Here is a 25,994-nt window from a genome sequence, read left to right on the forward strand (position 1 = left end):
GTGTGTGTGTGTGTGTGTGTGTGTGTACGGGGATTTTGCACGGGGAGGTATATAAATCTTTCTCAGGGTAGCGTGTGTGTGTGTGTGTGTGTGTGTGTGTGTGTGTGTATGTGTACGGGGATTTTGCACGGGGAGGTACATGCATCTCTTTGGGTAGCCCACATAGCAGAAGTTCCCACCGAGGATGCTAATCTTTCTATTCCCTACTCAGGTCACTCATGCTCACCTGGGCTCCGGGAGGAGGAACACTAAGTATCAGATGCTCCTGCAATCCCCAAAGCCACATGCCACAGAGATCCATGCACTGGCGTGAATCACTTATGGACTCTTGCTTTCTTCTCAGCTAGCTACTCCCCACGGCATCTTTCCAACCCGAGTCAGAGCTGCCTGGGCTTCCTGAACAGACTCTCAGGGTCCAAAAGAACCCGCTCTGGGGTAACAGCATAAGGCTGTATGTCCCGGGCCTCTGGAAGCCATTTTTCTTTAAACCGCTCAGATAAGGTTCTGGCTCACTGTTCTATTAACTGGGGTTTCCCTGTAGGGCTAAGATCTCTGGGGTTCTCCTCTGCACTTGCCTCAGAACCATCCCCATAGTCAAACTCTATGACCCATAGCCATGGGGGATGGGCTCTGCCGAGAAAGAAGAAATCTTCTAGAAGGGTGGATATTCACACTTGCTGCATGGAATGCCTGTGGGGGGCTCAGGCAGGAAGAGACAGTCTGTTGGTCCATGTGCCCTGTACATGTATGTGCTAGCATGTATATGAAGGGGGCACTATGCTAAGGATGGAGTTTGAAGGAAAATGGGGAGACCATGTACTGAGAGGAATTGCCTCTGTATAAAGTGTTGTCCCTGTGCTGCTGGGGATGTAGCCGTCCCATAAAACTTACTAGGCTAGATAAAACCAAACTTGTAGAACCATGTTGGTGGGCTGGTTTCTGGGTTGGAAGGAGAGGACTTATTTAAGAATTAAAATCTAATATAAAAGTAGACTGATCTAAAGAAGGCTCCTTAGAGGGGCAGGGTGAGGGTGGGGGACTAGGCAGCCCACCCTGTCCTCGCCTTCCTTCTGCCCTGGCTGAGCCTAGAAGGGGTGACCGGGCTCTGGCAGCAGCGACTCCCAGGAACTAGACAGGCGGGACATGAAACTGACCGGGGATGTTCGCTCAGTGGCCGCACGGTGGACCTGGGGAGGCTCGCCAGCTGTCTCGCCTTCCTCCTCTTGAGGCCTACGGAAGACACAACCCTCCTTAGTGACAGGTGCCTGGTTTTCTCTGGCTCTCTGCCCACTGGGGAGCTCGGAGCATGTACAGTGCATTATCCTTGGCTCTTTCCCAGAGGTGCTCGGCGAGGACATGCCCCAAGGCTTCATGGGAAAAGTGAAGATAAATACTTGAGAAATGAATGAATTCCATGTGAGACAGCTTAAGGGCAGTGTCCAGGGGTTCCTCAGGAAGAGGCTGGCTTAGTAACAGCCATTGCTAGCCACCTCTTCCTTTCAGGCTACTGGACCCGGTGCAACCCAACTCTTAAGCTCCATCCATTCTGCGTTGTCTTGACAGGGCACCCAGAAGAAGAGGTCAAATGTCTTTGTTCACATAGCAGCTGCTGGTCAGTAGCTTCCTTTCCCTCCTCCCCAGCCTCTTCCTTTACAGCATGCTTGGCTTCCTGTACACAGGCACACAGTGCCGATACTCACCCAGGTTCCTCTGCGGGTCTTTCTGGAGTCTGGCGTTCCTTAAGCTCCAGCTGGGAGAGGAAAAGGTAAAGTGGTCAGAGCAGTCATGTAGGGGAGCTACATTCTCAGATAATCTCAGTTTGGCCCTGAACCCCGACATGCCCTAATGTCTGCACCTGAGTCACAGCCTTTGTCTTTGGTGTTTATGCGCCAATACTTTCTTATATCTGTTTACCCTCTGACACCAGCCCAGGTACACGGCAGCTGGCTGGGAGTACCTTGTAACAGCCCATCCCAATAGCTGCAGCCTTCCCGATCCCCCAGACAACCTCCGCTCACCGTGGTGGGCTTCTCCAGGGCAGCAAAGCGCTCTGCCCAGCTCGCTGTGGACTTCTCAAAAGCCTCGTGCCTCTTGATGAGCTTTTCCACGCTGTCCACTGTGTGTCCAAAGTCCCGGCTGGCCAGATAGGGCTCCTGGGCAATCAGCCATGCCTCGGCCACAGAGGCATCCCTCGAGAACTGGCACACCTCCAGCACTGCCAGGAGAAGAAGCCACAAACCCACCCACAAGGCCCCAGGGTCAGTTAGCACTCAGGTATCCCTCAACTATATGTGTACTTTGCTCAGTGGTGAATTTCTGTGTCAGCCATTCCATCCCCACACTAGAGGCCCACCCCATCTATACCAATGGTTACATAAAAATTTACATGTATCTCTTACCCCATCTCTACCAATGGCTACATAAAAATTTACATGTATCCCCTACCCCATCTCTACCAATGACTACATAAAAATTTACATGTATCTCCTACCCCATCTCTACCAATGACTACATAAAAATTTACATGTATATAATTTTATTTACATAAATTTCTCTGTCTCTGTCTCTCTCTATATATATTATATATTATTATATATAATAAAATTATATATATTTATATACAATATATTATATATAATTTTTTTATTTTGTATGGTGGTGCTGGGGGGTCAAACTCAGGCTACGTGCATACTAATACTAAGTAAATACTCTATCATTGAACTTCATCCCTAGCCCTTAGCTTTTGAGACAGGTCTCAGTGTTCAGTCTAGGCTAGCCTCAGACTCTCAATCCTCCTGCCTCGACCCCCCCCCACCAAAGTGCTAAGATTAATTGCGTGTGCCACCACGCACAGTCACAGGCATAGTTTTAAAGCCGCCATTGGGACCAACTCCATTGTGGCTCACATCGCCTTGCTTTAGGGAGCAATCCCCTGCCTCAAATTCTTGTTCTCATCCATCTCACAAGGTCACAGACAAGCCTGCATAGGGATCAACTAGTCCTGGCTTTATTCTTGTTCATAACTTACCTGGGAGGTAAGATTTTTCTTCTCTCTCTCCTCAGCCTCTAACTGCTGTAGGACAGAGCACCTCACCTCCATAGAACAAGAAGGTCAAATACCCAGGAGAAACTAGTGCTGCCTGACCCCTCGCAAGCCACAGCTCAGCAGGGGAACCAACCTGGGCACAGGCAGGGCGGTAGTGGGTGACAAGAAGGGTGGGCAGGGGTAAGAGGGTGGAACATGTATCTACACAGGCCTTCTTCCTGCCTCCACTCAGTCCGGGGCCTAGAGCCTTCTACTGCAATGGAGTTTCCTCCAGGCAAGGTGTAGTACCTGCTACCTCCAGTAGGGGTCTCAGGTTCCCCAGCCCTGAGCTATACTCACACATGTGGAGCCTGTCAGAGCGGGCCTCCCACTTGTCATTCATCTCCTGCCTTCTGGACACCACCTGCTGCAATTTCTCCCGGATCTGTGGGGCAGAAAGGGGAAGAGTCCAGGCTTTAGCGATGCTCCCTACTGTCCCAGGCAGCCACACACAGCTTCCAAGAACAAGCTTGGTCACACAGTCCTAGATTCAAGTCTCGGCTCTGCTACTTGCCAGTGTGTGGCTTTGGGGTCATGACTTCATCCTTCAGAGGCACCTGTGAGGTGTCTCACCTGTGAAGTAGGGTTAACAACTCGGAAGTAAGTGCACATGTAGGTACTGGGCAGGTATGGGCCTGCTCTCCTTCAGTGAGCATCCACCTCCCCAAGGCAGGGGTCAGGTTCCTATGGCTCCGATTTCTGGCCTGAAGGCACCTCAGCTCCTTGGAAGCATCCCCTCCTCCCTGCTCAGCTCCCTGAAGCTGCTTGGCCAGCAAGCATGGGCCAGGAACAATGAGGGACTCACCTCATCTGAGGCCTGGTGTTGCCGCTGAAGCAGGGACTCCCCGAGTTCTAGGCAGGTGCTAAAGTTCTTGGCTCTGGTGTTGATCTCAGCTTTGATGCCCTGGTGATACTTCAAGAGCAATTCCACAGAGGAGACATCCCTGGGGACAGCAGGGCCAGGGCAGAGATGCAGTTGGAGAGACAAATTGGGCCACTCAGACCTGCCTCAAGGAGTCGGTCCCTATTCTTTCTTCTCTCTGGCTAGCCTGCAATTCCTCTTCTCTCTCAGTCCCAGCAGTGACACTGGCATTTTAGTGTCTTCATTGGTCAGTGGCTCAGCAAGGTGAAGAGATACCCCAGTGACGCCTGGGAATATGATTTGACGGTAAAAAGGAATAAAGTACTGAATCATGTTTACATGGATGAACCTTTGAAACAGGCGAAGGAAAGAAAGCAGTCACGGGAGATAATGTACTATGTGACACCATTTATATAAAACTTAGAGAACAGGTCAACCTAGAGAGAGAGAAAGTAGAAAAGCAGCTGCCCCAGGGGCCAGAGTCAGGGAGCACAATGATTGACTATGCATGGGAGTGGTTTTGTGCGCGCACATATTCACATGTGAGCGTGCACATGCATGCGTACGATCATGTGTGTGTGCGTGTGTGTGTGTATTTGTGTGTGTGTATAATGCGTGTGTGTGGTGATGAAATATATTAACTTAGATTGTGGGCAATGATCGCATAATTGGGAATATATGAACACCACAGGATAATACACTTTAAATAGGTCAAGGATGGCATATGAATCATATCTCTGAAAATGTCAATGTGTATGGTGGCGGGGGAACAGAGGGACAGGGAGAGGTCACCAATACTGGCTGCGGCAGAGTCTGACCTGGCCTCGTATGGACAGTTAACTTTATATTGAGTTTTAGGGGAGTGACTGTGACATCCCAGTGCTGAGGAAGAATGGTCTGGAGCCTGTTTTCACTGATAGTGGTCATGGTCCCCTTGGAGAATCTATACGACCTTTTACTTTGAAAAGGTCAGTCCTCCCAGCAGATGATAAATCACTGTGTTTCCATCTGAACCCAATCAGGTCTCTGGTACCCCTCAGGAACTTCCATTCACTGGGACCATGCCTTGGGGGAGGAGCCTTGACTTTCTCAGGATGTACGAGAGCAATGGTTCTCAACCTGTGGGTCACAGCCCACTGGGGGTCAAATGACCTTTTCACAGGGGTTGACTAAGGCCATCAGAAAACACAGATACTTACATTATGATTCATAACAGTAGCGAAATTACAGTTATGAAATAGCAACAAAAATAATGTTATGGTCAGGGTCACCACGACATGAGGAACTGTATTAAAGGGTCGCAGCGTCAGGAAGGTTGAGAACCATGGTACTTGAGCATCCCTGAGGACACACCCCTCACCTGGGTCTCTCCTGGGTCTCGATCTGCCGGATGATGCTCTCCATCCAGGAGAGGAGGTCGCGAACCATGCTGAAGAAGCGGAACTTGTCTGCTGTGTCCACCAGCTGAGCCCGGCGCCCAGCGCATGCATCAAGTAGTGCCTGCCAGGCTGCGGACACCTCCTGCTCCTTGCTCTGGATGGCATCTGCATTCTCTCCTGCATATGCTGTCTGCAGTCGGGTGGCCACATCCTGGAACTGCTGCACCTGTGGTTTTATGATGTGTTATTGGGAGTGCAACCGTCTCCGTCAGAGTCCTCTCCAGGGTGCTACTGGAAGGCAGGATGCTACAGGATAGGGTCCCCTGCTCTAGCACCTCTGCCTGCCCAGGGTATGTGCTGTCTCAATTCCCCTTGGCCTCCTCTGGAGTGCAACAATGAGAGTAACTACTGAGCAAGCACAGTCCTAGAAATGTAATTAGCTCTCCTCCTCTTTTCGGCAATCCATCCAGAGGTACTACTATATCCCTGCTTCTGTGATGTGGTTGGTTCCCGCATCACACAGGGATGCTAAGTGGGCGACTCCAGATTCCTCCCACTAATCACAGGGACAGTTGGGACTGGACCTGTACACTTGGGTCCCCTGGTTCTTATTCACCCCCATGCTCCCTCTTCAAAGATAGGCCTACCCCAAATCCTTTGACTGGGGCCCACACAGGGACAATGAAGCCTCTCTCCTCAATCCTCAATGCAGCTATACCTGTCGCCGTAGTTCTGACACCCCAGATACAACAGTTACATACCAGACCCCACATTCAGCAGGAGGACAAATCCCTAAGATAAACCAGGGGTCCAGCTTTCTCGGTGTTCTCTGAACCCTGCAGAGCCAGCTTAAGACTGTACAGCAGCCCAACTCTCTGTACTCCACTGGAAGTCTGGGGAGCTGGCAGCTGGAGTCCCTCGCTTAATCCTTTCTACCTAGTCAAGCTCAGAGAAATCTAGAGAGTCTACAGAGGTTCCTCAGGGTTTGCCCCACTGATCAGAGAGTGAATTTAGGCAGAACATTTTTTTCCATTATTAGAGATAGATTTTTCTCTGTAACTTTGGAGCCTGTCCTGAAACTCACTCAATAGACGAGGCTGTTCTTGAACTCACAGACATCCACCTGTCTCTACCTCCCAGCTGCTAGGATTAAAGGCATGTGCCACCACTGCCTGGCAATTCAGGCAGCTCTTAGGGACTCTAGAACCCCATGAATGGTAGCCCTGTCTGATAGCTAACTAAACATGAGGGATCTTGAGCCAGGGCACTAGGACCTGCGTTCTGGCTCCACTTTGAATCTCTTATTTTCCAGGCAACAGTGACCCTCTCTACCTCATTGTCCTTGTCTGCAAACACAACGTGAGTGCCTCCTCAGAGGTGGCTGTGAAGATCCAGCAACTGCGCACGTCACTTGAAATCATACCTAGTACTGACACAGCACGGCTGTGCTCGCAGTAAACAGTACACAAGCCAGCAGACTGCAGCTTGCAGCACTATTCCTGAAACTAATAAATTCCCGAGAGCTGCTGGGCTCTGTCCTGTGCTGCTGGCTGTCCAAGGAAGAGAAACCAGGAGAAGGTGGTTGAGATGCCCACAGGTAGGAAGTGGGTGGAAGGTACCTGCACACCCAGGAGGTGGAGCTCCCGCTCGAAGGCAGTGTGGACCCGGTGGAAAGACTCAGCCGTGCTGGCGTCCAGCCCCACATCCTCAGGCAGCTCTCTGTGCTTCTCATCTATGAGGCCCAGGATCTCAGTGCCTGTGTAGAAGTAGCGGTGCCGGTCGTAGGAGGCAGCCAGCAGCTGCATGCGGGTGTCAATGAGCTCCAGCAGGTCGGCCCACATGTCATTCAGCCCATCCTTCCACTCGGCAATGGTGGCTGCCTCGCTGTGGCCGGCGTCGATGAGCCGCTCGATGATAGCATTCACGTTGTCTACCCGCTCCTGCCCGATCGCCCCGGTCTCCCGGGCAAAGTCTCGGAACTTGTCACGGAGCATCTGGACACAGGGTAGACAGAATGTGGTTAGCTGAGCGCAAGGGCGTGTGGGGTCACTTTGTCAGGTTGCCACTGTGGCCACCTGGAGCTGGCTGTCACATGCTCTCCAGGGTCCACTGTCTTTCAGTTACCCCCACTGGCGTGATCGCGTCTCTGCAGTTTCTCCCACTTGGCAGGGGAGGGGACATGTGGGTCTGGGGTGACAGTGGCCTCTGTCTACGAAGTTAGAGGAAGGCAAAGAAAGTAAGAGCTGTGGGTACTCACGGTCACGTGGTCAAAGTCTTGCCCCATTTCCTGGGATGAGGCCACCATCTCTTTCTCTGTAATCCACTGCTCCAAGTCGTCAGCCTCTCTCTTCAGCTGGAACAGGTGGTACATGTTCTCCAGCTTCCGCCTGCGCTCCTCAGCCATGTCCTTCAGCCCCGCGTACTGCTTATCTACTTGTCCCTGGAGCCTGATGATCTGTTCCCTGGGAGCCAAACCAAGCAATGTTTTAAGGAAGGTGACCAAGACCTGAAGCATGGCCTGGGGGAGCCTTCTTGCCTAGCAGGTTGTGAGATCACAGGGTCCATCTCAGTACAACAAAACAAAATACAATAGAAGAACCCAGAGTAGCGGGCTTGGAGGTGATGACCTACTCTTCTCCAGACCCCAGAGATTACAACGGTTTTCCCAGGAAAAGAACTGGGGAGAAAAGGAAGCGCACCCCCATCAGGAGCCATCAGGATTGTATTGGAAAATTGTCCCAGTACCTCTCACAGTGCCCCCCCCCCTCTCTCTCTCACACACACACACACACACACACACACACACACACACACACAGATTCAAGTACAAAGCATGGACCACGGATGAAGCTTCAGAAGGAATGATTCCAATTAGCTCTCCAGAAAAGGATAGAACCAGAGATTCAGTTCTTGGGGTTCCCTGGGAGATATGTGGGGTGACTGCCCAGGAAACACAGTGCGTGTTGGGAGGTGTGTCCTAATGTCCTAATGATAGCTGAGGAGAGAGCCATGGCTGAGGCAGCCTGTGAAGTCTGGGCAGTAGTTAGTTACCTGACTCCCACCTAAGGATTTGCTGCAAGACCTTCAGGTCTCTTAGGACGGGGTAACTCTTCAAAAGTGGCGCTCCCAGTTCACCAGGGGCACTCTGACCCTGACCTTTCTATAAATGCAGTCTCGGGGGCCTACTTTGTATGACTTCTGTGCACAACCCAAAGAATAAAATGAAAATAGGGACAACCAGTAGTTCAGAGACCTCTAGTTCTGTGGAAACCAGTCCCATTTCTTCCCCCTTGGACCTAAAGGGACCCTGGTTTGATTTCCACACCCGGTCGTATCAGCCCAGGGGGCACACATACCCTTCAGGGTGGCCTGCAGACAGCAGGTTCTGGGCGCGGCCGGCCAGCTGCTTGATATTCCGCCCGTACTCCTCCACCGCACGCTGCTGCCGCAGGTGCCGCTTGAGCATCACGATGGCGCCCTCTTCATCCTGCCAGGCAGCAGTGGTCAGCACCAGAGCGCCGCCCCACCACACACCGTCAGAGCGCTGCCCCACCTGACTCCATTCTTTGGAAAGCTAAGGCCGAGCTCTGGTGAGCCCAGCTGAAGAGGAAAGCCTTCATGCCTTCCCTTCCTATTCCTGTGACTCCTAGGAGGGCTGTTCTGGGCTCCTCTCTCAACTCCTTAGAGTCTTACTTGGTATCTGCTTTGCCTTTCAAGCCCAACCCCAATAATCTGTCCCTCGGAAAACATCCTAGGTCCTGGGAAGCTGGCTCAGAGGAGGAAACCTATTCCTCTGAGTCTCTCAAAATGACAATGGCTTCTCTGGGGAAATAACTGGGTTATTGCAGTCTTGAGAGACCCCTTTATATCCTTTGTCACCCATCTGGTAGCATGGCTACAATATACTATGAAGAGCCCTGGGTTGGAACACCTACTGGTGGCGAGTGGCAGACCTGTAGGATGTTCCTTTTTTTTTTTTTTGGGAGACAGGGTTTCTCTGTGGCTTTGGAGCCTGTCCTGGAACTAGCTCTGTAGACCAGGCTGGTCTCGAACTCACAGAGATCCGCCTGCCTCTGCCTCCCGAGTGGTGGGATTAAAGGCGTGCGCCACCATCGCCCAGCTGTAGGATGTTCTTAATGAGGTGGGATGCCCTAAGGGGTACCACAGGAGAGCAGGAGTCTGTGGGTTCCTACACACCCATAACTTGCAGGCTCCCCAAGTGCCTGCCCACCCCAACTCTGTCCATCCGCTCAGCACTCTGGCTGGCAGATTCTGCCATCCCAGCATACCTTAGGGGGCTCGTCAGAGAACACATAGAGCTCCTGCTCGCCGATCCAGGCTTCCGCCTCGCCAGCATCCAGGTAGTACTGCTGTGCCTCATGGGCATCCCGCAGGCGCTGCAGCCGGCCAGCTGCCGCCTCCCGCAGTGTGTCCCACGAGCCCTGCAGATGCCCCAGGCGCTCCTCGACGTCCTGGCAGTCGATCTCTGGCGCTGTCACCAGCTGCCATCCTCGTTGTAGCACATCCTCCACCCGTGGGGCATGGCCCAGGATCTCATTCTGCAGGGTCTGCGGCCAGAGGATCACCGGAGGAGGACGCTAAGTCTACTGACCCCTCCCTCCCCCTCCTGCCAGAGCAGAGCAAGCGATAGCCTTAACACTGTTCCTGAGAAGTTGGCACGATGCAGTGAAGACAGGGCTGAGACTAAAGCACAGATCTTGCTGATTCCACAGTCTTTGTGTTTTGAAAAAAAAAATCTAAAAGAGATTTTTATTTATTTTTTACTTGTGTGTTTATGTGTTTGAGTGTATGCCACATGTGTGCAGGTACCCTTGAGGCCAGAAGAGGGCACTAGATTCCCTTGAATAGGAGATACAAATAGTTGTGAGCTGTCTGATGGAGGTGCTGGCAACTGAACTCAGGTTCTTTAGGAGGGCAGTAAGTGCTCTTAACTGCCAGTCACCTCTTCCTTCAGTCCACCCTCCCCCAACCCTAGCCCCACACTTTTTGAGACAGGGTCTTATGTAGCTCTGGACTGGCCTTGAAAGCAAGATCCTTCTGCTTCCACCATGCTCAGAAACTGGGGTTACAGGTATTCACCACATGCTCAGTGTATGTGCAGCAGACTCATGGCTTTGGACATGCTAGTTGAAGTTCTACCATCTATGCTGCATCTGCAGGCTAAACTGTGTTCTAGACGACTCCCTATAGCTGCATCCTCAGGCTAACCTGTGCTCTGGACCACTGCCTATAGCTGCATCTGCAGGCTAAACCATGCTCTGGACCACTGCCTATAGCTGCATCTGCAGGCTAAACCATGCTCTGGACCACTCCCTATGGCTGCATCCTGGAGCTAGATTCCAGGTGTCTGTGCTAGGGGAAAGAAGAAGGACTTCAAACTGGCCAATTGCCATCACTAGCATTTTTCTTTGTTTGTTCCACGTAAAAGAACAAGCTGATGGCTACCCCTTGGGGACAGCTTTGGCTTTTATTTCTCTCCATTTCCATGTCTCAAATCTGAACTGTGTATTATTATTTCTTGTTTGAGCCCAAATGGCACTTTCCTTGCTCTGCAGTAACTGGATTACATTTTTCTTCAGGACGCCCAGATACTTGATTCCCTTTCTGGATCCTAGAGATCCAGGCTTGCTGTAGCTTCTGTGTATACTCCTAGGTTCCTTAGACCTGTTTCCTCCCTCTTGACAATTTCCTCAAATCCTTTAAAATCATTTAAAGACAGGAGCCCTGAGGGCAGAGTGTAAGCAGACCACCAACTTCCAGCACTTAAACACACACGAATAACAAACAATGTACATGAGAAGTATGGCTGGAGTGTGTATCGTACTTTACACTCAGAATCTTGCTTTCTGGAGAAAGGCCTGTGGCCAACCCCAAGCCAGGCATGAAGCTACTGCGATCCCACACAGCTGGCTTTCTTAGGATTTAGGCTCCCTCTGCAGCCCCGACAGAGAAAGTGCTTGGTGCCTGCCTATAATTCAGAATTTCAGCAGGAAGTACCTAATCTGTTCTAAGAGAGTGGATCAGCAGATGCTTGCTTCTGGGACTCAAGGGTCGAAATTCATTGGCTCAAGGGGTTGAGCCTCACAGGGATGGTCACGTGTCCAGAAGAACAGGGTCTATATACCCCGAGGACACTGCATATGCCAAGCTTAGCCCCAGGAGAGGGCTAGGCAGTGCTTCAGTGCTGGTGGCATCCTCTTGGGAGGCTACCCAAAATAGGACGATGGCAGCACATTGACCCCACCCCCTCAAGCCAGGCACTCATTTGAGCCTAGTAGAGTCTGGTGGTCCCAAATTCCCAAGTAACACGATGCTTCCTTCATCTGTGATCTTCCCAGAATCCGCTCTGCAGCCACTTTAAGCATTGCCCTTTGTGCATTGCAACTTCCTATGAAGTTAGGGGACTGAAAGCAACCATCAGGAGCAATAATCTGCTGTCACCAGCCTTCTGCACAGCAGCTAGGCTGACCCTCTGGGGGCCAGGCTGGAACAAGCAGGGGCAGATGCACTGGTGAGGTGGGACTCACCTGGTTCTTCTTCATGAACAGCTGCACAGTTTGCAGATTAGTGCCATAGTCAGCGGACTGAGCCAGTGGCAGCCTCTCTTCCACCCAGAGCTGCAGAGACCAGAAGGAAGGGAGACAGCTGAAGTAATATTCCCAGACAGCTACCCCTTTCCCAAACACCCACAAAGAGCCAGACAAGGTGCTGCCTGGCTCTTCCCAACACCCTCATTCTACAGACAGATGTTTCAAACTAGGTTTCCAAATAACCTGCTCTCTTTCCCAAAGTGGGATCTTGATCCCACGGTCTGACTGACCAGTACTAACAGTGACTTGTAAGTTACCATTCACAAAGGACCTGTCCTGATTTTTCTATTTAATGCAATCTCCAAAGCAACCCTACGAGGTAAGGGCAAGATGACCAGTCATCCGTTGCCAAGATTTCTCTGGACAGCACCAGCTAGCCCCGTCGCAGCTGGCACCTCAGCTCTATGGGGAGAGAGGCTGTAGCCCACGTACCATCTCATCCTCCAAGTCCCGGCTGATCTGTAGCTTGGCTTTGGATAATTCCAGCTGCTTCCTCCTCCTCCCCAGAGGTTCTAGAAGATCTAGGAACCGCTTCTCGATGCTCATGTCTGTGTCTCCTGCCTCCGCTCCCAGCAAGGGTGCCTCAGCAAAAAGTTCCTCCAGCTCCTCCTTCCGCAAGTTCACTTGGTCCTCCACTCGCTGGGACACAGGGACCAGTGTCAGTACTTTCTGTGACACCTGGACAGGGGCTGTCCCTCCACCCACCCATCTTCCATCCACTTTTAAAGTGCAACCTCCTCCAAGAAGTTTCCATGGCTGCCTCCCCCTTCTATTTTGCGTGCACCTTTTTACTAGATTCCTGCCCTGCCCATTGCAAAAAGGTAGGAGCCGGCTTCCGAATCAGGAGCCATTTTTTTTGCAGAATACCAACAGAAGGAGCGCTTACTTTAAGGCTTCAGGTTGGCTCCCTAAGATCCCTTCTCCTCCAACACTCTGAGTCTACCACCTCTTCACATGCCTTCAACTTAGCCAGCATCCGGTTGACAGTGGTCAGATCCCTGCCCAAGTCGTCTGACCGCAGCTGGTCCTCCATGGCGCCGATCCATTTGTTAAGGTCTGCATGGGTCTGCAAGCGCAGGTCGGAGCTCCGGGCAGCCGAGAGCTGTTCAGTCTTCGCCTTTGTGGTCGTCTGCAGCTCATCCCAGAGCTTGTGCAGGGCATCCAGCCTTTCTGACACCACATCCTTGAACTGGGGCTTCTCTTCCATCAGCTGCCTCCCTTCCTGTGGGGGAAGGAGAGCTTACTCTTGGTTTCAGTGGCCTTTGAGGGGCCCCACTCCAGGTATTTGCAAGAGAAATCTTGAAGGGAGGTTGGTAAGGCTAGGAATTGACACAGACCTTGGGTGAGGCACCACCTAAACGCCCTTTGAACTCTGCAAGGCTGTGTGGGGCAGGGAGAGCAGTGTTGTTGCAAAGGACTCAGAAGGATCCCAGTAAAAGGGACTGATACTCAAAGAAAAATTCAAGATTCATTTAGGAGGCAGGGCTGCTAACACAGGTTTATTACTCTAGCACTCAGAAGGCTGAGGCAGGAAGATAGTGAGCTGAAGGCCAGCCTGATGTACGAAATGAACTAAAGTCTATTTCTGGCAACTTAGTGAGACCTTGTCTCAAAAAAACAAAACAAAACAAAAAACCCCAAAAAACAAAAATGGGGGGGGGGAGAATCTAGCTATATGGTAGAGGTTTAATTCCTGGTTATCCCTTCCCTAGGAAATAAAAGAAAAGAAAAGAAAGAGAGAGAGTAAGAAAGAAAAAAAAAAGAACATCATAATCCATCCAGGAGTCAGGTATAGTGGTACATAACAGTAATCTATCAACTCAGGCTAAAGCAGGAAAGATCATGAGTTCAAGGCTATCCTGGGCTACAGAGCAAAAACCTGTCTCATAGAACAACAACAACAATAGCAATAATAATAATAATAATGAATAAACTAACAAATAAATCAGATCCAGGTAGCCATAGCATGGGAACCCATTACAAGTTCCAGAAGTAGTGTTTTTGCCTCAGGAATAAGTTGGTTATTGGGGCTGCCTGACCTTGTTTCCCTGTATAAATGTCTGGGTGTGGAGAGTAGAATAGAACTTGGCTCTAGGCAAATATTGTATTAATAGTGGTCAATATTATCAATGACCTCACAATTGCCAAACACTATCTTAAATGCTTTATCTGTCTACAAGCATGCCATGCCCACAACTCAATTTTTAAGAGCTATTGTCCCCATTTCAGAGAGGAAGAGCTGAGGGCAGAGAAGAGAAGCCAGTCTGGCTCCCGAGGCTAAGCACTAACCACTTGGCTTCAGGCGGACACTGGGCCTACTTCTTACTAGACAGCCACAGCAGGGAGAGCCATGATTCCCAGGTGTAAGTCCTGCCACACTCTGGCCTGTGCCACTGGAAAGCCCAATACAGAGAGGCCCCATGTTTTCATCCTCAAGGGCAGTGAACAGCTGCTTCCTGGTGGTTTTGCCCATCCAAACAACAGGGAACACAGTACTGGAAGGGTAGCAGAAATGACTGCCTCCTGGCTACTGGCTACTGAACCCTAATTGTTCTCACCGGGTTTAACAAGTCTAGCTACAGCAGGAACACTAAAGCCTTCATTACTGTTTAGAGGAGGTTGTTTTATTTTCACTGCCAAGTTCTATACAGTACAGCAAGCTTCGGGACTGTCTGTGTCATGAATGCCGCCCCAGCCGCGGGAGCACATCTGAGCTCATTCCTCTACTTACTGCATCAATGTTCTCAAGCCACCCTTGATGCGAAGCCAGTTCTGCCACAAATGCCTGGTGCTTCATCCATTTGTTGTGAAGGTTGCGTGCTTCGTCATAGGAGACATCAGGTGATGTCAGCAGTTTGTCATTGATCCAGAGAGTAAGCTGCGGTCAGAAACGGTAAGCCCTGTTTCCTGAGTGTACCGCTTTGGCAAGGCAGGATCGTGAGTCTCCCACCACTAGCTGCAGGGTCTCTCACGGCTATCTGCAGGGTCTCCCACCACTAGCTGAAGGGTCTCTCACGGCTATCTACAGGGTCTCCCACCACTAGCTGCAGGGTCTCTCACGGCTATCTGCAGGGTCTCTCACGGCTATCTGCAGGGTCTCCCACCGCTTGCTGCAGGGTCTCCCACCGCTTGCTACAGGGTCTCCCACCACTAACTGCAGGGTCTCTCACGGCTATCTGCAGGGTCTCCCACCGCTTGCTGCAGGGTCTCCCACCGCTTGCTGCAGGGTCTCCCACTGCTTGCTGCAGATGGAGGTCAAGGGGATACCCATGTCTTCCTCACTGGAGTGTGTGTGGTTGTGAGATAGTTTGCTCTTTCCATAGTTCCAGGCCCTAGGACAAGGCCTGAGATACTGCAACAACTCAGCATATTCTTACTAGATAGATAGGTGGATAAATCCATCCAGACAGTGGGTGATAAATAATTAATAAACACCAAGAAGATGTTACATCAGGAAGAGGTTAACAGCAACGACAATTAAAAAGGGGAAGGGAAAGTTGTGTGTGCAGTATTTCCAAGATGGCTGTACCAAAGGCAAAGGCAAATGGAAACAAAGTCATATGGATTGAGAGGAAGTCCTAAGACAGAGCAAGTGGGTGCCAGAGACGGACCCATTGCATGTGGGGAGTTCCATCAGCAGACTTTCCCCTTAAGGCTCTTATCCATCTGCCCTCAGGGGGCCTAACAATCTGTTTGTCCCTGGGCCCAGAATTGGTCCATAATTTAAGGACCCAGGACAAAATGAAGATACTCAAAAGCATTAACGGATGTCAAGTCAGCATCACCAGGGCATTATAATTGGGTCCTTTGTGGGATGCTGTGTGTATGGAAACATGGTTCAGACATCCTTGCACGTAGCCCTGTCTAGACCCTAGGTCGTTCAAACCCAGAATGTTCTCAGACCACTCTTGGAGAACATGGTCCTAGATCGGGTAAATAAAAGGGTGACTTCAGACTTGGGGGTTGAGGGCAGAGAAGAACTGTGGAATGGAAATCTTCAAGGAATGTCAAGCTGAGTACCCCAAGTCCCCAGCTCATGAGATGTCACTAATCTTGGGTGAGACAGGAATCTTATGGCCTCGTTCTTCTGAGCCTTTCAGACTGAAATCAAAAAAGCACCCAACTGTTGGCCTCACCTCCTTGCAGTTCTGGAGGAAGTTCTGTAACTCCAGGTTGTCTTTTAGGAGAATTGTAACCTCCTGGGCCTTCTCATTGTTCTTCTTGTGCCTGGGAAGCCAAGAGAAGTCACACTAGCACCAAGTCTGGCATCCTTGCCCAGCACCCCAACCCCAGTAGCACAAGGGGCCTCACGGTCCTAGGGGTGGGGAGTACCTGTCTTCAATCAGCTGCACCTTCTCTTTGATCTTGTCCGAATACAGGTTGCCCTCAGCCACCAGCTTGTTTCCAGAGTCCACAGGACTCAAGACCTTATGGCGGTTGTTCTCCATAGACCCTAAGAAATCTTCAAACTTTCGGATCCCAGCCTCCGCTGCTGCCAGAGAATCTGGAGGCTCTAAATGAGCCAGGGTGTATTCCTGTTAAAGCAAGGTTTCCAGAGGAGGCCTGAGGATGGGCTAAGGAAAGCACCACACGCAGCTTGTGCACGCTGCAGTGCACCCTTAGAGCAGGGCAAAGAGAGTGTTCTACTCCCCAGGTGTGGCCTCCCATTCCCACCCGAGGCAGGGCGCATGGCCAGTGGTGAAAATTATATGGAAGGGCAGTAATGCAGGGCAAGGTTCACTTCTCTAGCTTCAGAATGACCCCAAAACAAGACAGCTTGGGACATACGACCAGAAAGTGACATGAAGAGGAAGGAGCAGAGAGGATTTCCTTTAACTGGTGACCATGAAGCCTTCACCACTAGTAAGTCTCCTGAGGGACTCCTGTGCCCAAGCCCTGTATGCTTCTCCCTACCTGGTTGCTGAGGATGGCTTCAGCCTGTTTGGCATCTTTCTGGAACTCTTGGAAGCCCAGGCACTGGGTGAGGGAGTGCCCTCGGCTCTCCCACATCCGGCGCAGAGCGTCCCAGCCGGTATCTAGGCCCTCTAGCCGCTGACCCAGAAGCTGGTACTCTGGGTCCCTCTGGCCTTCGATCACCTTCTCCCCAGAAGCCTTGACCTGGTGGTAATTTTCTTCATGCGCATCAATCTCTTCCTTAATGGCTGCATGCTGCTGTAGGAGCTGCTCGACCTCCGGGAGTGATTCAGGCATGTCCTCAGAGGCTACTGCCTTTTGGGCCATCGACAGCCAGGCCTGGAAGTCATCCAGCTCCTGCAGGAAAGCCTGCAGCTTGCTGGCCTCACCTAAGGAGAGCTCCTGATCTTGCAAGGCATCTTGCAGGCCCTTCCACAGCTTCTCAACATCTGCTTGCCGCTGGCCAATGTCCTCTTTCTGTTCAGGGTGTGACTCCATCAAATGCTGTGACTCACGTTGCAGCGCACTCACACGGTCCTGGATGGCCAGCTTATCCCGCTCCAGCCCTGACAACTTGCGCTGGATGGAGATGACCCCCGCCAGGTCCTGCCCCAGGTCCTTGATGGACTCCACAACTTTCGTCTTGTCCACGATCCACTTGCTGGTCTCCTCACAATCCACACAGTAGTTGTTCACCCGAAGAGCCGAGTCCACAGCCTCTCTCTGCTCTGACACCACGGCCTGGAAGTCCTGCCATCTGCCAGAGGAGACAAAGGCCAAGGGGACCCAGATACCATGCTGTCTTTAACTCTTTCCACAGAAGCCCCTTGCCCACATTTCTCATGAGTCTTCCCCACAGACCTCCTGTTACCTGCCATCCCCCAAAATGTATCTACCTAATACGTTTGTGGGTAAACAAAAATAACTTGTCCAATTTTACTCAAGATGTATTGATGAATCTCTGTCAGCCAGTGATCTTTAAGAGGTGGGACCAAGTTAGGGCGTGACCTTTTGGGTACCCAGAAAAAAAAAAAAACCGCTGGCCTGCCCAGGGTTTGCTCTCTCTCTCTGTGGTTCCCACGCTACACAACTGAGGTTGGACTTCTCGTTCCTGTTTCGTGAGTTTGTCCCTTATAATAAAGAGAATATAATTGGTTTATTTTGTAGTTAGCCTGGGATTTTTGGACCTGCACTGGCAACAATGTATCTATCAGAGAACCAGAATTCCTTGATTCTCAAGAGTCAAACAATGATATGATCCTAGCCACATGTAATGTTCAACTAGACTTTAGGTAAACATGAATGCCCTTGGATCTGCGATGGTTAGGCTTTTGGCTAGTGGGAAGGTAATATGCATTTGGTAGGAACTGTGCTTTGAATGTTGTCCTTTGCCTGCGCTGGAAGTATCACATGCAGTGATATTTCATTTGTATTTTAATAAATAAAGCTTGCCTGAAGATCAGAATGCAAAACAGCCACACTAGTCAACGCTAGTCAGCCACACAGGCCAGGCAGTGGTGGCACACACCTTTAACCCCAGCAGCCACACTAGTTAGCCATAGAGGCTGGGCAGTGGTGGTGCATGTCTTTAATCCCAGCACTAGAGAGGAATATAAGGCGGGATGAGACAGGAACTCGCTCTCCTTCAGTCTGAAGATTTCCTAGAGGTAAGAGCTCTCTAGTGAATGGCTTGGCTGATGTGCTTTTTCTGATCTTCAGGTTGAACCCCCATATCTGTCTCTGGGTTTTTATTATTTGTGCTACAATCAGGTATGGTACTGTGGTGGTGGTGGGCAGGGGCAGCAGGCTGCAGCCCCCAATCAGCCGTGTGACCACAGGTTAACAACCAACACGACAGACTGCCAGGTTTCCTAGCAACTTTGAGCTGCCAAGACTGGTCTCTGACGCTTGGTACAATGGGGCTCCTATTTTAGTTTCCAGAGCAGCTAAGACTAGTGCTACAATGCATGACCATACGTGTGTGTGTGTGAGGGGGGGGGTATGTGTGTGCATGTGCGTGTGGGGGCATGCACCCCTGTGTGCATATGTGAAGGCCACGGGATGTCAGGTGTTTTCCCCTTCCCCCATCTTATTTTTTGAGACAGTTCCACACGAGACCCGATGCAGTTTTGTCTCTGTCCCACCCCATCCCCATGCTGGGAATACAATTACACTTATATTCCCTGGTTTTTATGTGAGTGTTGGGGATTTGAACGCAGGTCCTCTTGCTTGCATAGCGAGCTCTGATACCCACTTGCCCCCTGCAGATGCATTTTCTGCTTATGATATGGACAACGTACAATGGGTTTATCGGGTTATAACGCCATCGCAAGTCAGAGAGCATCTGCATAAAATTTCACTAAAGTTTTAGAAATGTTGGAAATATCTAGAAAGCTCACAGTATTAACTTCAAGAATGCTTCAGGACAGTTCTCAGCTTCCCTTCAGAGAAGTTTGAAAATGCCCGAGGCTACATTCAAAGTGCCCTAGGGCCTGAAAACAGAAATGAAAGAGGCCTGGCGAAAAGAAGAGAAGGAAAGAGAGGAGGATTCCAGCTAGGACCGTGATGACAATGTGCAGCAATATCAGTATTCAGGTGCGACACGGCTAGGAAATAGGAGATACGCCAAGGTCTGGCATATGTCCTGGAGTCCTTCAGTGAGTCTTAGAGAGCTGTCCACGCTTACCCACCTCACAGCAGAAGAATCCGTAGCACACAAGAGTGAACTAAATGTCTGTGTGGTAGTTTGGATGAGAAATGCCCCCCTAAGCTCAGGTAGTTGGACACTTGGTCCCCAGCTGGTGGCACTGTCTGGGGGAACTATGGAAGCCTTGTTTGAGGAAGTACATCACTATGGATGGAGTTTGACTGTTTGTAGGGTTGCTGTACTTCCTGCTCACTCTTTCTGCTTTGCGCTTAGGGTTTAGCATCTGAGTCCTCAGCTTCCTGCCCCTGCTGCCATGCCATTATTTATTCCTGCCATACCCCTCCTTTTTATCCGTCTGGAACCAGAAACCGTTCCTTTTACACGTCGCCTTGGTCAGGGCATTGGCCACTGCAGTTGAATGGAAATTAACGGAGAGGCTGATAGCAGAGATTCCCGTTCTTTGGAAGAACCTGACCATGTTGTTTTCTGGAGGAATAGGGAAGACTTTGGAATTCGGGGCTAGAAGAGCAGCTGAATGTTGTAAGCGGAGTTTAACAAGCCACTCTAGTAGGAGCCTGGAGGACAGTCGTGCCGAGAGCACTGAGGACCTCAGAGGCCCAACTCAAGAGCTTTCAGAGGAGAGCAAGGCCATTAACAGCAGCTGCTTAGAGACCATTCTTGTAAGATTCTGGCAAATGCCCATGTTGTGAGAACTTGCTTGAGGCTAAATTTAAAAGTAATGACCTAGTTTCTTCGGTGAAGAAAATTTCAAGACTACGTAGCGTTTGTCTGGTCTGTGGCCTACGTATTACTGATAGTGCTTATGCAGGTTTTCAGCGGAAGAAAGCAAGTGGGGCAGAAGGAAATATAAAACGCATGGTCCCGAGAGAAAGGGAGCACCCTGAAGCTTTATGTTCTGGCTAAGGCATGTGCTGGAAGACGTTGTTACGGAGACTGGTGCCATTAAATGGAGGACTTTTCTGGAGTGGGATAAAAGGAAGTGTGCCCTCGGGGCAAGACCCCATCCAACTAAGTCCCCAGCTTGTGAAAGAGAGCAAGAGAGCATAGAGTGTGTGTGTGTGTGTGTGTGTGTGTGTGTGTGTGTGTGGTGTTCTCTTAAGTGCAATCAAAAGCCGCTGCTAATGCAGTTCAAGGCAATCAGGGTCCATCCCAAGCTGCTAGTCTAACTTGGAAGTGTCATCCACATGGCTCTGACTTTAGAGGCATGATGGATGTAAGAGAGAAGGGGTCATGGGTTCTTCCTCCATCATTTCAAAAAGTCACCGATGCCAGGCTACAGGTGATGGGAGAAACCCTACGTGAAGGCCCTGAGAGGGCAAGAGGTTTGAGAGGTCATGGCATGAGGTTGTGAAAGTGAAGTGGGGTTGCCATGGAAACTTCAGGTGGTTGGAGATGCCAAGAGCTACACACAGGAAGTGGAGCCAGCCTGAGAGAGAGAAGTATGTTGCAGGCAGCAAAGCCAGAGGGGCGGAACCATCTAAGCCTTTGACCTGGGACCCGGAGCTATAGGATTTGGAGTTTGCCCTGCTGGGCTTTGCTTTGGTCCAGTATTTCTTCATTATACCTCCACTCCTCTCTTTTGGAATGCAAATGCATATTCTGTGCCATTATATGTTGGAATTATAGGATTTGATTTTTGCTTTCTCAGGGGCTTACAGTTAAGGAAGGGCTTGCCTTGAGTCTCTGAAGAGACTTTGGACTTTAAAACAGTGTTGAGACTCAGAGACCATGGGGACTTTGGAAGTGGAGATAAATGCATTTTGCACCATGATGTGCATGGCATGAGCCTCTGGGGTCAGGGAGTGGGATGTGGTGGTTTGAATGAGAAATGCCCCTCACAGACTTGGGCGCTGAACACTTGGTCCCCAGATGGTGGCGCTGTCTGGGGAGGCTGGGGAGCTTTTGGAGCTCTTGCTACTTCCTGTTTGCTCTCTCTGTTGTGCTTGATGAATGAGGACACTGGGTTTATGTTCCATTTAACACGTTTTCTGTAAACAGCATGCTATGGTTGCCAGACCCTGCTTCATATATGTTATATGTTACATGTTAATCACGTCATTTCACTGCATCACTTTTTTGCTGGACCTAATCTGGATCTAGTGTTTTAGTGTTGGCACTGAGGATTGAACCCAGATCCTTGTGCACGTTAAGTACACTGTACCGCTAACCTATTTCCCCAGCTATCTCATGTTATTTTGCTCACTATGTTCTTGAAGCAAAGGAATAGTTACCATCTAGCCCAGGCGTGCAGGAGGTTATGCCCCTGAGGTTATGTCAGTACATTCTGTGATGTCCACACAGTGACAAAACTGCCCAATGACGCATTTCCAATCTGGTATTCCTGGTACTAAGCGTTTCTGAACTGTATTATGTTATAAACTCAAGGTAAGAGGGGCTGGAGAGAGGCCTCGGCAGTTAAGAGTGCTGCTGCTCTTGCAGAAGACTTGGGTTTGGTTCCCAGTACCCACAATGGCAGCCAACAACCATTTCAAACTCCAGAATTCCCTCTTCTGACCTCTGAGGGAGGAGGTGTGAATACGGTATACATATACACATACACACAGGCTCATACACACACAGAAATGAACGAATCTTTAAACACAAGGTAGGATGCAAAGCTCAGAACTAGTGAGAAGGCAGGCAGGGGTGTTTTTCAACCGGCAAAAGAGCCTGGGCTGGGTTCAGCATGGCCAGGGTTTGGAATCTGTTGTTGGAAGAACAATCACATGGGCAGAGAGGAACGGAAGTGGGGGAGTGGCTCTGTGGTGGGGAACAGAATGAACATGAGATGAATCAGGGCATCTCTGAGGAGCTGAGCCAGAATAAACATGTCAAGATTCTGAGGAGATGATTTTCACTATTCAGCATCAGTCCAAACATTCTAACGCAAGGAGCTGGTCCCAAGTGGTAAAGAGGTGGCCTTCCCTTCTCTGCTGTATTGAATGGCTTTTCAGGCCTCTCCGCTCTTAGACTTAATGGAAACTACCTCATCGTTCTGCGCCTCAGCTCTTCTCCAACCTGAGAATGGCAACTGCAACCCATTGAGGGGTCAGGCGTGGCTTAGCCTTTGTAACAGGCAGCACACTGAGACCAGCATGCATTGCACAGCTGGCAAGTCCTCCCTGCCCAGAAGCTTCTCTGGTTTAAACTGATCTAACTGCTTCCCTTAAAAAGCAACTCCAAAAAAAAAAAAAAAAAATCCCCCACCCCTTTCACTCTCACACATAGACACATAGAGAGTACCTATAAGCCTAATAAAGAGGCTTCCTTCTTTGAATGAACATCAGACTTGCAGGTCCCAGCCTTTGATGCTGAGATGCTCAGCCCCATTCCACTGGCTCTAGGCCATCTCTTTCAGCTTGGGGTTCCCAACAGGCTCTCAACGGTCCCCGCAGTTTCTTTGCAGCTGACTGTCCCCTAAGTCTACCTTCTGAACCGCCTTCAGCACAGAATAAAGCTCCTGCACACGTCCATGGAAGGGGCCAGCCAGCGTCAGGAAGAGGGAGTGAGCATGTGGCATTGCACGTGAGAGGTTGAGGTAAAGGCAGAGGATTCAAGCCTCTGCTCTGTCCTCAAAGATCCTCCAGGAACTAACGAGCAATTAAGCCCTGCTCTGAAAGCAGCCCCTCTCTAAAAGCTCCTCGGGGCCTGCTTTCTGTTCCAGCCATGAAGCTTGCTCAAGGCTCCCCGCTAATTCTCTTCGCTCAAGCCAGTCTTATTATTGATGCTGCATTTTGGCACAGGCAGGGACATTCTTTTATGGACAGTACTTAAGAACTCTCAGAAAGCAATTTCCCATGTCCAGGAATGTCTGGGGAAATATGGCAAAGTACCACATGACCTACTAACTGTCTGCACGATCAGAATGGCCCTTTCATCACAGGTGCACAGACACCCGCCCCCTCTCAAGACACAGCACTCGTCCCCATGATGCTGACAGTAGCATAGGCTTCCCCTTTGCTGCCACAGCCCCAGTACTAGCAACAAGACTGGCAGAGAGAGACAGGAACATTTAAAGCTTGGGCCATTTCTCTAGATGTGTGTCAGGTGCTAGGAGAGAACCCCCCAGACCCACGCCCTGCCCACTCCCCCACCTCTTGTTCAGGCGATCCTGATACTGCTTTACTTCCCCACTGCGTGGGTGGCCACTCTCCACCAGGTTGTTGGCAGCAAGGTTCACGCCGTCGATCTGAGTGATCAAAGTCTTCATTTCCTGGTCCAGGATGTCAAACCTGATATGGACGGAGAACACGGGAGCAGTGAGTGGCAGCAGAATCACCGAGTTCCAGTGGGTCCCAGTTTCCAGATGTGTAGCCCTTGCTCCCTCACTCCACATCCTGAGTGCTTTTTCCAGGCGAGGGAGGAAAGGAGGCAGGCAGGCTAGCAAAGTTTGGGTTCGATAGTTCAGTTTCACATCTTGGCACTTCTGGACCAAGTTAGGGGACGGTTCTTTGCTATACAGGTAACAGCTCCCCAGGAGAGTGTGAAGCAGGGCTATAGTGCTGGGATTCAGTCACCCCAAGGACCACCTGCCACACTTCCATTGTCTTAGTTGCTGTTCTACCCCAATCCTGCTACCCAGAAATGTTGGCTGAAGCCTTCCCCTCTGACCCCCCCCCCCCGGGGCCACAACCCCGCAAGTCTGACGTTTCACTCCCAGGATGTGTAAGGGAGGGCTGCTCAGGGAAGAAGGCAGACTTTTCCTGGCAGGAGTCCAGCACCCTCTAGCACAGTGGTCCTCAACCTGTGGGTGAGACTCCTCGGAGGTCAAAAGACCCCTTCACAATTCGCAACAGTAGCAAAATTACAGTTATGAAGTAGTAACAAAATTTATTTTATAATTGGGAGTCACCACAACATGAGAAACTGTATTAAAGGGTCACAGGAAGACGGAGGACCGCTGCTCTGACATTAGTGCAGGACACCCCCCTGGCATGACTCCAGGGAGCAGCTCCTCCCACTCTGTGACTCTTGGACCATGCAGCCTGCACACCTGGCCCCATCCACAGCTGAAACACACTTCCTCTCCATCACCTGACCATTCCTCCATGCACAGACCCCTGCATAGCCTGAGCATGTCCCCTCGTCACAGTGGGGAGCACCCCTCCTAGCGCCTTAGAACCAACCACCCACCCCCCTCAGCCTGGGCATGCTACACTCTACTGAGCAAGATCACTCCCTCCCACAAGATCACAAGATGAACTTGCCCCCACCCTACCCAGGGTGCTGATGGAATCAGAATACCAGAAGGGAAAGCCGCCTCAGACACCTGTGGTTTACAGACTGGTGCCTGTGGCCCCCTGGAGTTCTCTGGCTTAGGGACTAGTGTAGAGAGTTAGTGATGACAAAGTTCCAGCCTCCCAGTCCCCATGTACACAGCATCTCCATTTCCCCTGGGTTCCATACCCAGAATTCATCTGGCAAAGTCTGCTGTAGCTGAGAAGCAACTGAATAAAAAAAAAAAAAGTCCCCTTTGTGTCAGGAACAAAGAGGTGGGTGAAGTAATGGGGTACCCTGACCCCCAACCAGAACAGAACTCAACTGTTGGGTCTAGAGGTGGGAGATGAGCAAAGGCTGGGCCTCTCTTACCTGTGCTGCACAACCTCCAGGTCCTCCAGCGTGTTTGGGATGTCCATCTGGTTCAGCCACTTCTCCTTCTCGCTCATCCACAGCTCACAGGCGTCTGACTCCCCGAACACCGTGTACAAGTCCAGGGCATCCTGCAGCCTCTGTCCACGCAATTCCGCCTGGGCCAACACCTGCTGGTAGAGCTTCTGGAGGGTCTGTAACCGGCTTGTGACATCCGGGGAATCTCGGAATTCCTCGGGGAAACCCTGGGCTTGGTGCTCTAAGTGCTCCATCACCCCGCGGCTCTCCTCTAGCTCCTCTAGAAAGTCCTTGTGCTTCTTCCCCAGGGCTCTCGTGGCACCTTCGTCTTGCCCTACGTCTTCACCGGAGAGCAGCCGGTGAGCATCTTGCAGCCAAGCCTTCAGGTCGTCTGCATCGCCCTGAAACTGGAAGAAGTCCTCCGCATTCTGCAGGTCCTTCTTCCGACAGGCAGCCAGCTCTTTCAGGTGGTCCCACTGGGCCGAGACCTCCTTGACACGGTTCTCGATCTGTGGGTGTCCAAACTGCTTTTGGGCAACCATACCCTCAGCCTCCTGGAAGATCTGCTTCAGGTGGGCATCCAGCCCCCGGAGCTCATCCTCGAAGGCCTTGTGCTTGCGCTGTAAGATGAGCACGCTGGTCAGATCCTTTCCATAGTCCAGGGAGGAGTAGATCTGCTCCTTCTCCTTGATCCAGCTTTCGGCCTCGTCCATCTCCCAGAAGAACTTCCAGAGTCGCTTGGATTGCTCCAGCTGCGCCTTCCGTCCAGCCGCCATGTTGCTTAGTTCACTGAAGCACTGCTCGAGGTGACTGACGCGATCCTGGATGACCTGGGGGTCACAAGGCTGGTACCCTGGAGGGATAGGAG

The 25,994-nt window shown here is 50.9% G+C and overlaps 1 protein-coding gene across 2 annotated transcripts in view; it reads right to left on the bottom strand.

The window, feature by feature from the left end:
* The window catches only part of Sptb (spectrin beta, erythrocytic), a 135,344-nt gene that overhangs the window by 16,224 nt on the left and 93,126 nt on the right, over window positions 1-25,994 (bottom strand). For both annotated transcript variants that reach the window (XM_005343232.2, XM_026779548.1), the window contains 19 exons: window positions 25,109-25,979; window positions 23,614-23,751; window positions 16,852-17,608; window positions 16,270-16,472; window positions 16,074-16,164; window positions 14,669-14,815; window positions 12,896-13,159; window positions 12,370-12,576; window positions 11,875-11,964; window positions 9,616-9,894; window positions 8,683-8,813; window positions 7,584-7,788; window positions 6,946-7,320; window positions 5,308-5,552; window positions 3,891-4,029; window positions 3,386-3,470; window positions 2,019-2,215; window positions 1,701-1,750; window positions 1,155-1,230 (listed from right to left, as the gene is read on the bottom strand). In XM_005343232.2, the coding sequence (XP_005343289.1) occupies window positions 1,155-1,230; window positions 1,701-1,750; window positions 2,019-2,215; window positions 3,386-3,470; window positions 3,891-4,029; window positions 5,308-5,552; window positions 6,946-7,320; window positions 7,584-7,788; window positions 8,683-8,813; window positions 9,616-9,894; window positions 11,875-11,964; window positions 12,370-12,576; window positions 12,896-13,159; window positions 14,669-14,815; window positions 16,074-16,164; window positions 16,270-16,472; window positions 16,852-17,608; window positions 23,614-23,751; window positions 25,109-25,979 (4,550 nt within the window). The remainder of the gene's footprint in view (window positions 1-1,154; window positions 1,231-1,700; window positions 1,751-2,018; window positions 2,216-3,385; window positions 3,471-3,890; window positions 4,030-5,307; window positions 5,553-6,945; window positions 7,321-7,583; window positions 7,789-8,682; window positions 8,814-9,615; window positions 9,895-11,874; window positions 11,965-12,369; window positions 12,577-12,895; window positions 13,160-14,668; window positions 14,816-16,073; window positions 16,165-16,269; window positions 16,473-16,851; window positions 17,609-23,613; window positions 23,752-25,108; window positions 25,980-25,994) is intronic.

This window comes from Microtus ochrogaster, chromosome 1, assembly GCF_000317375.1.
Source record: "Microtus ochrogaster isolate Prairie Vole_2 chromosome 1, MicOch1.0, whole genome shotgun sequence".
NCBI classification, from domain to species: domain Eukaryota; kingdom Metazoa; phylum Chordata; class Mammalia; order Rodentia; family Cricetidae; genus Microtus; species Microtus ochrogaster.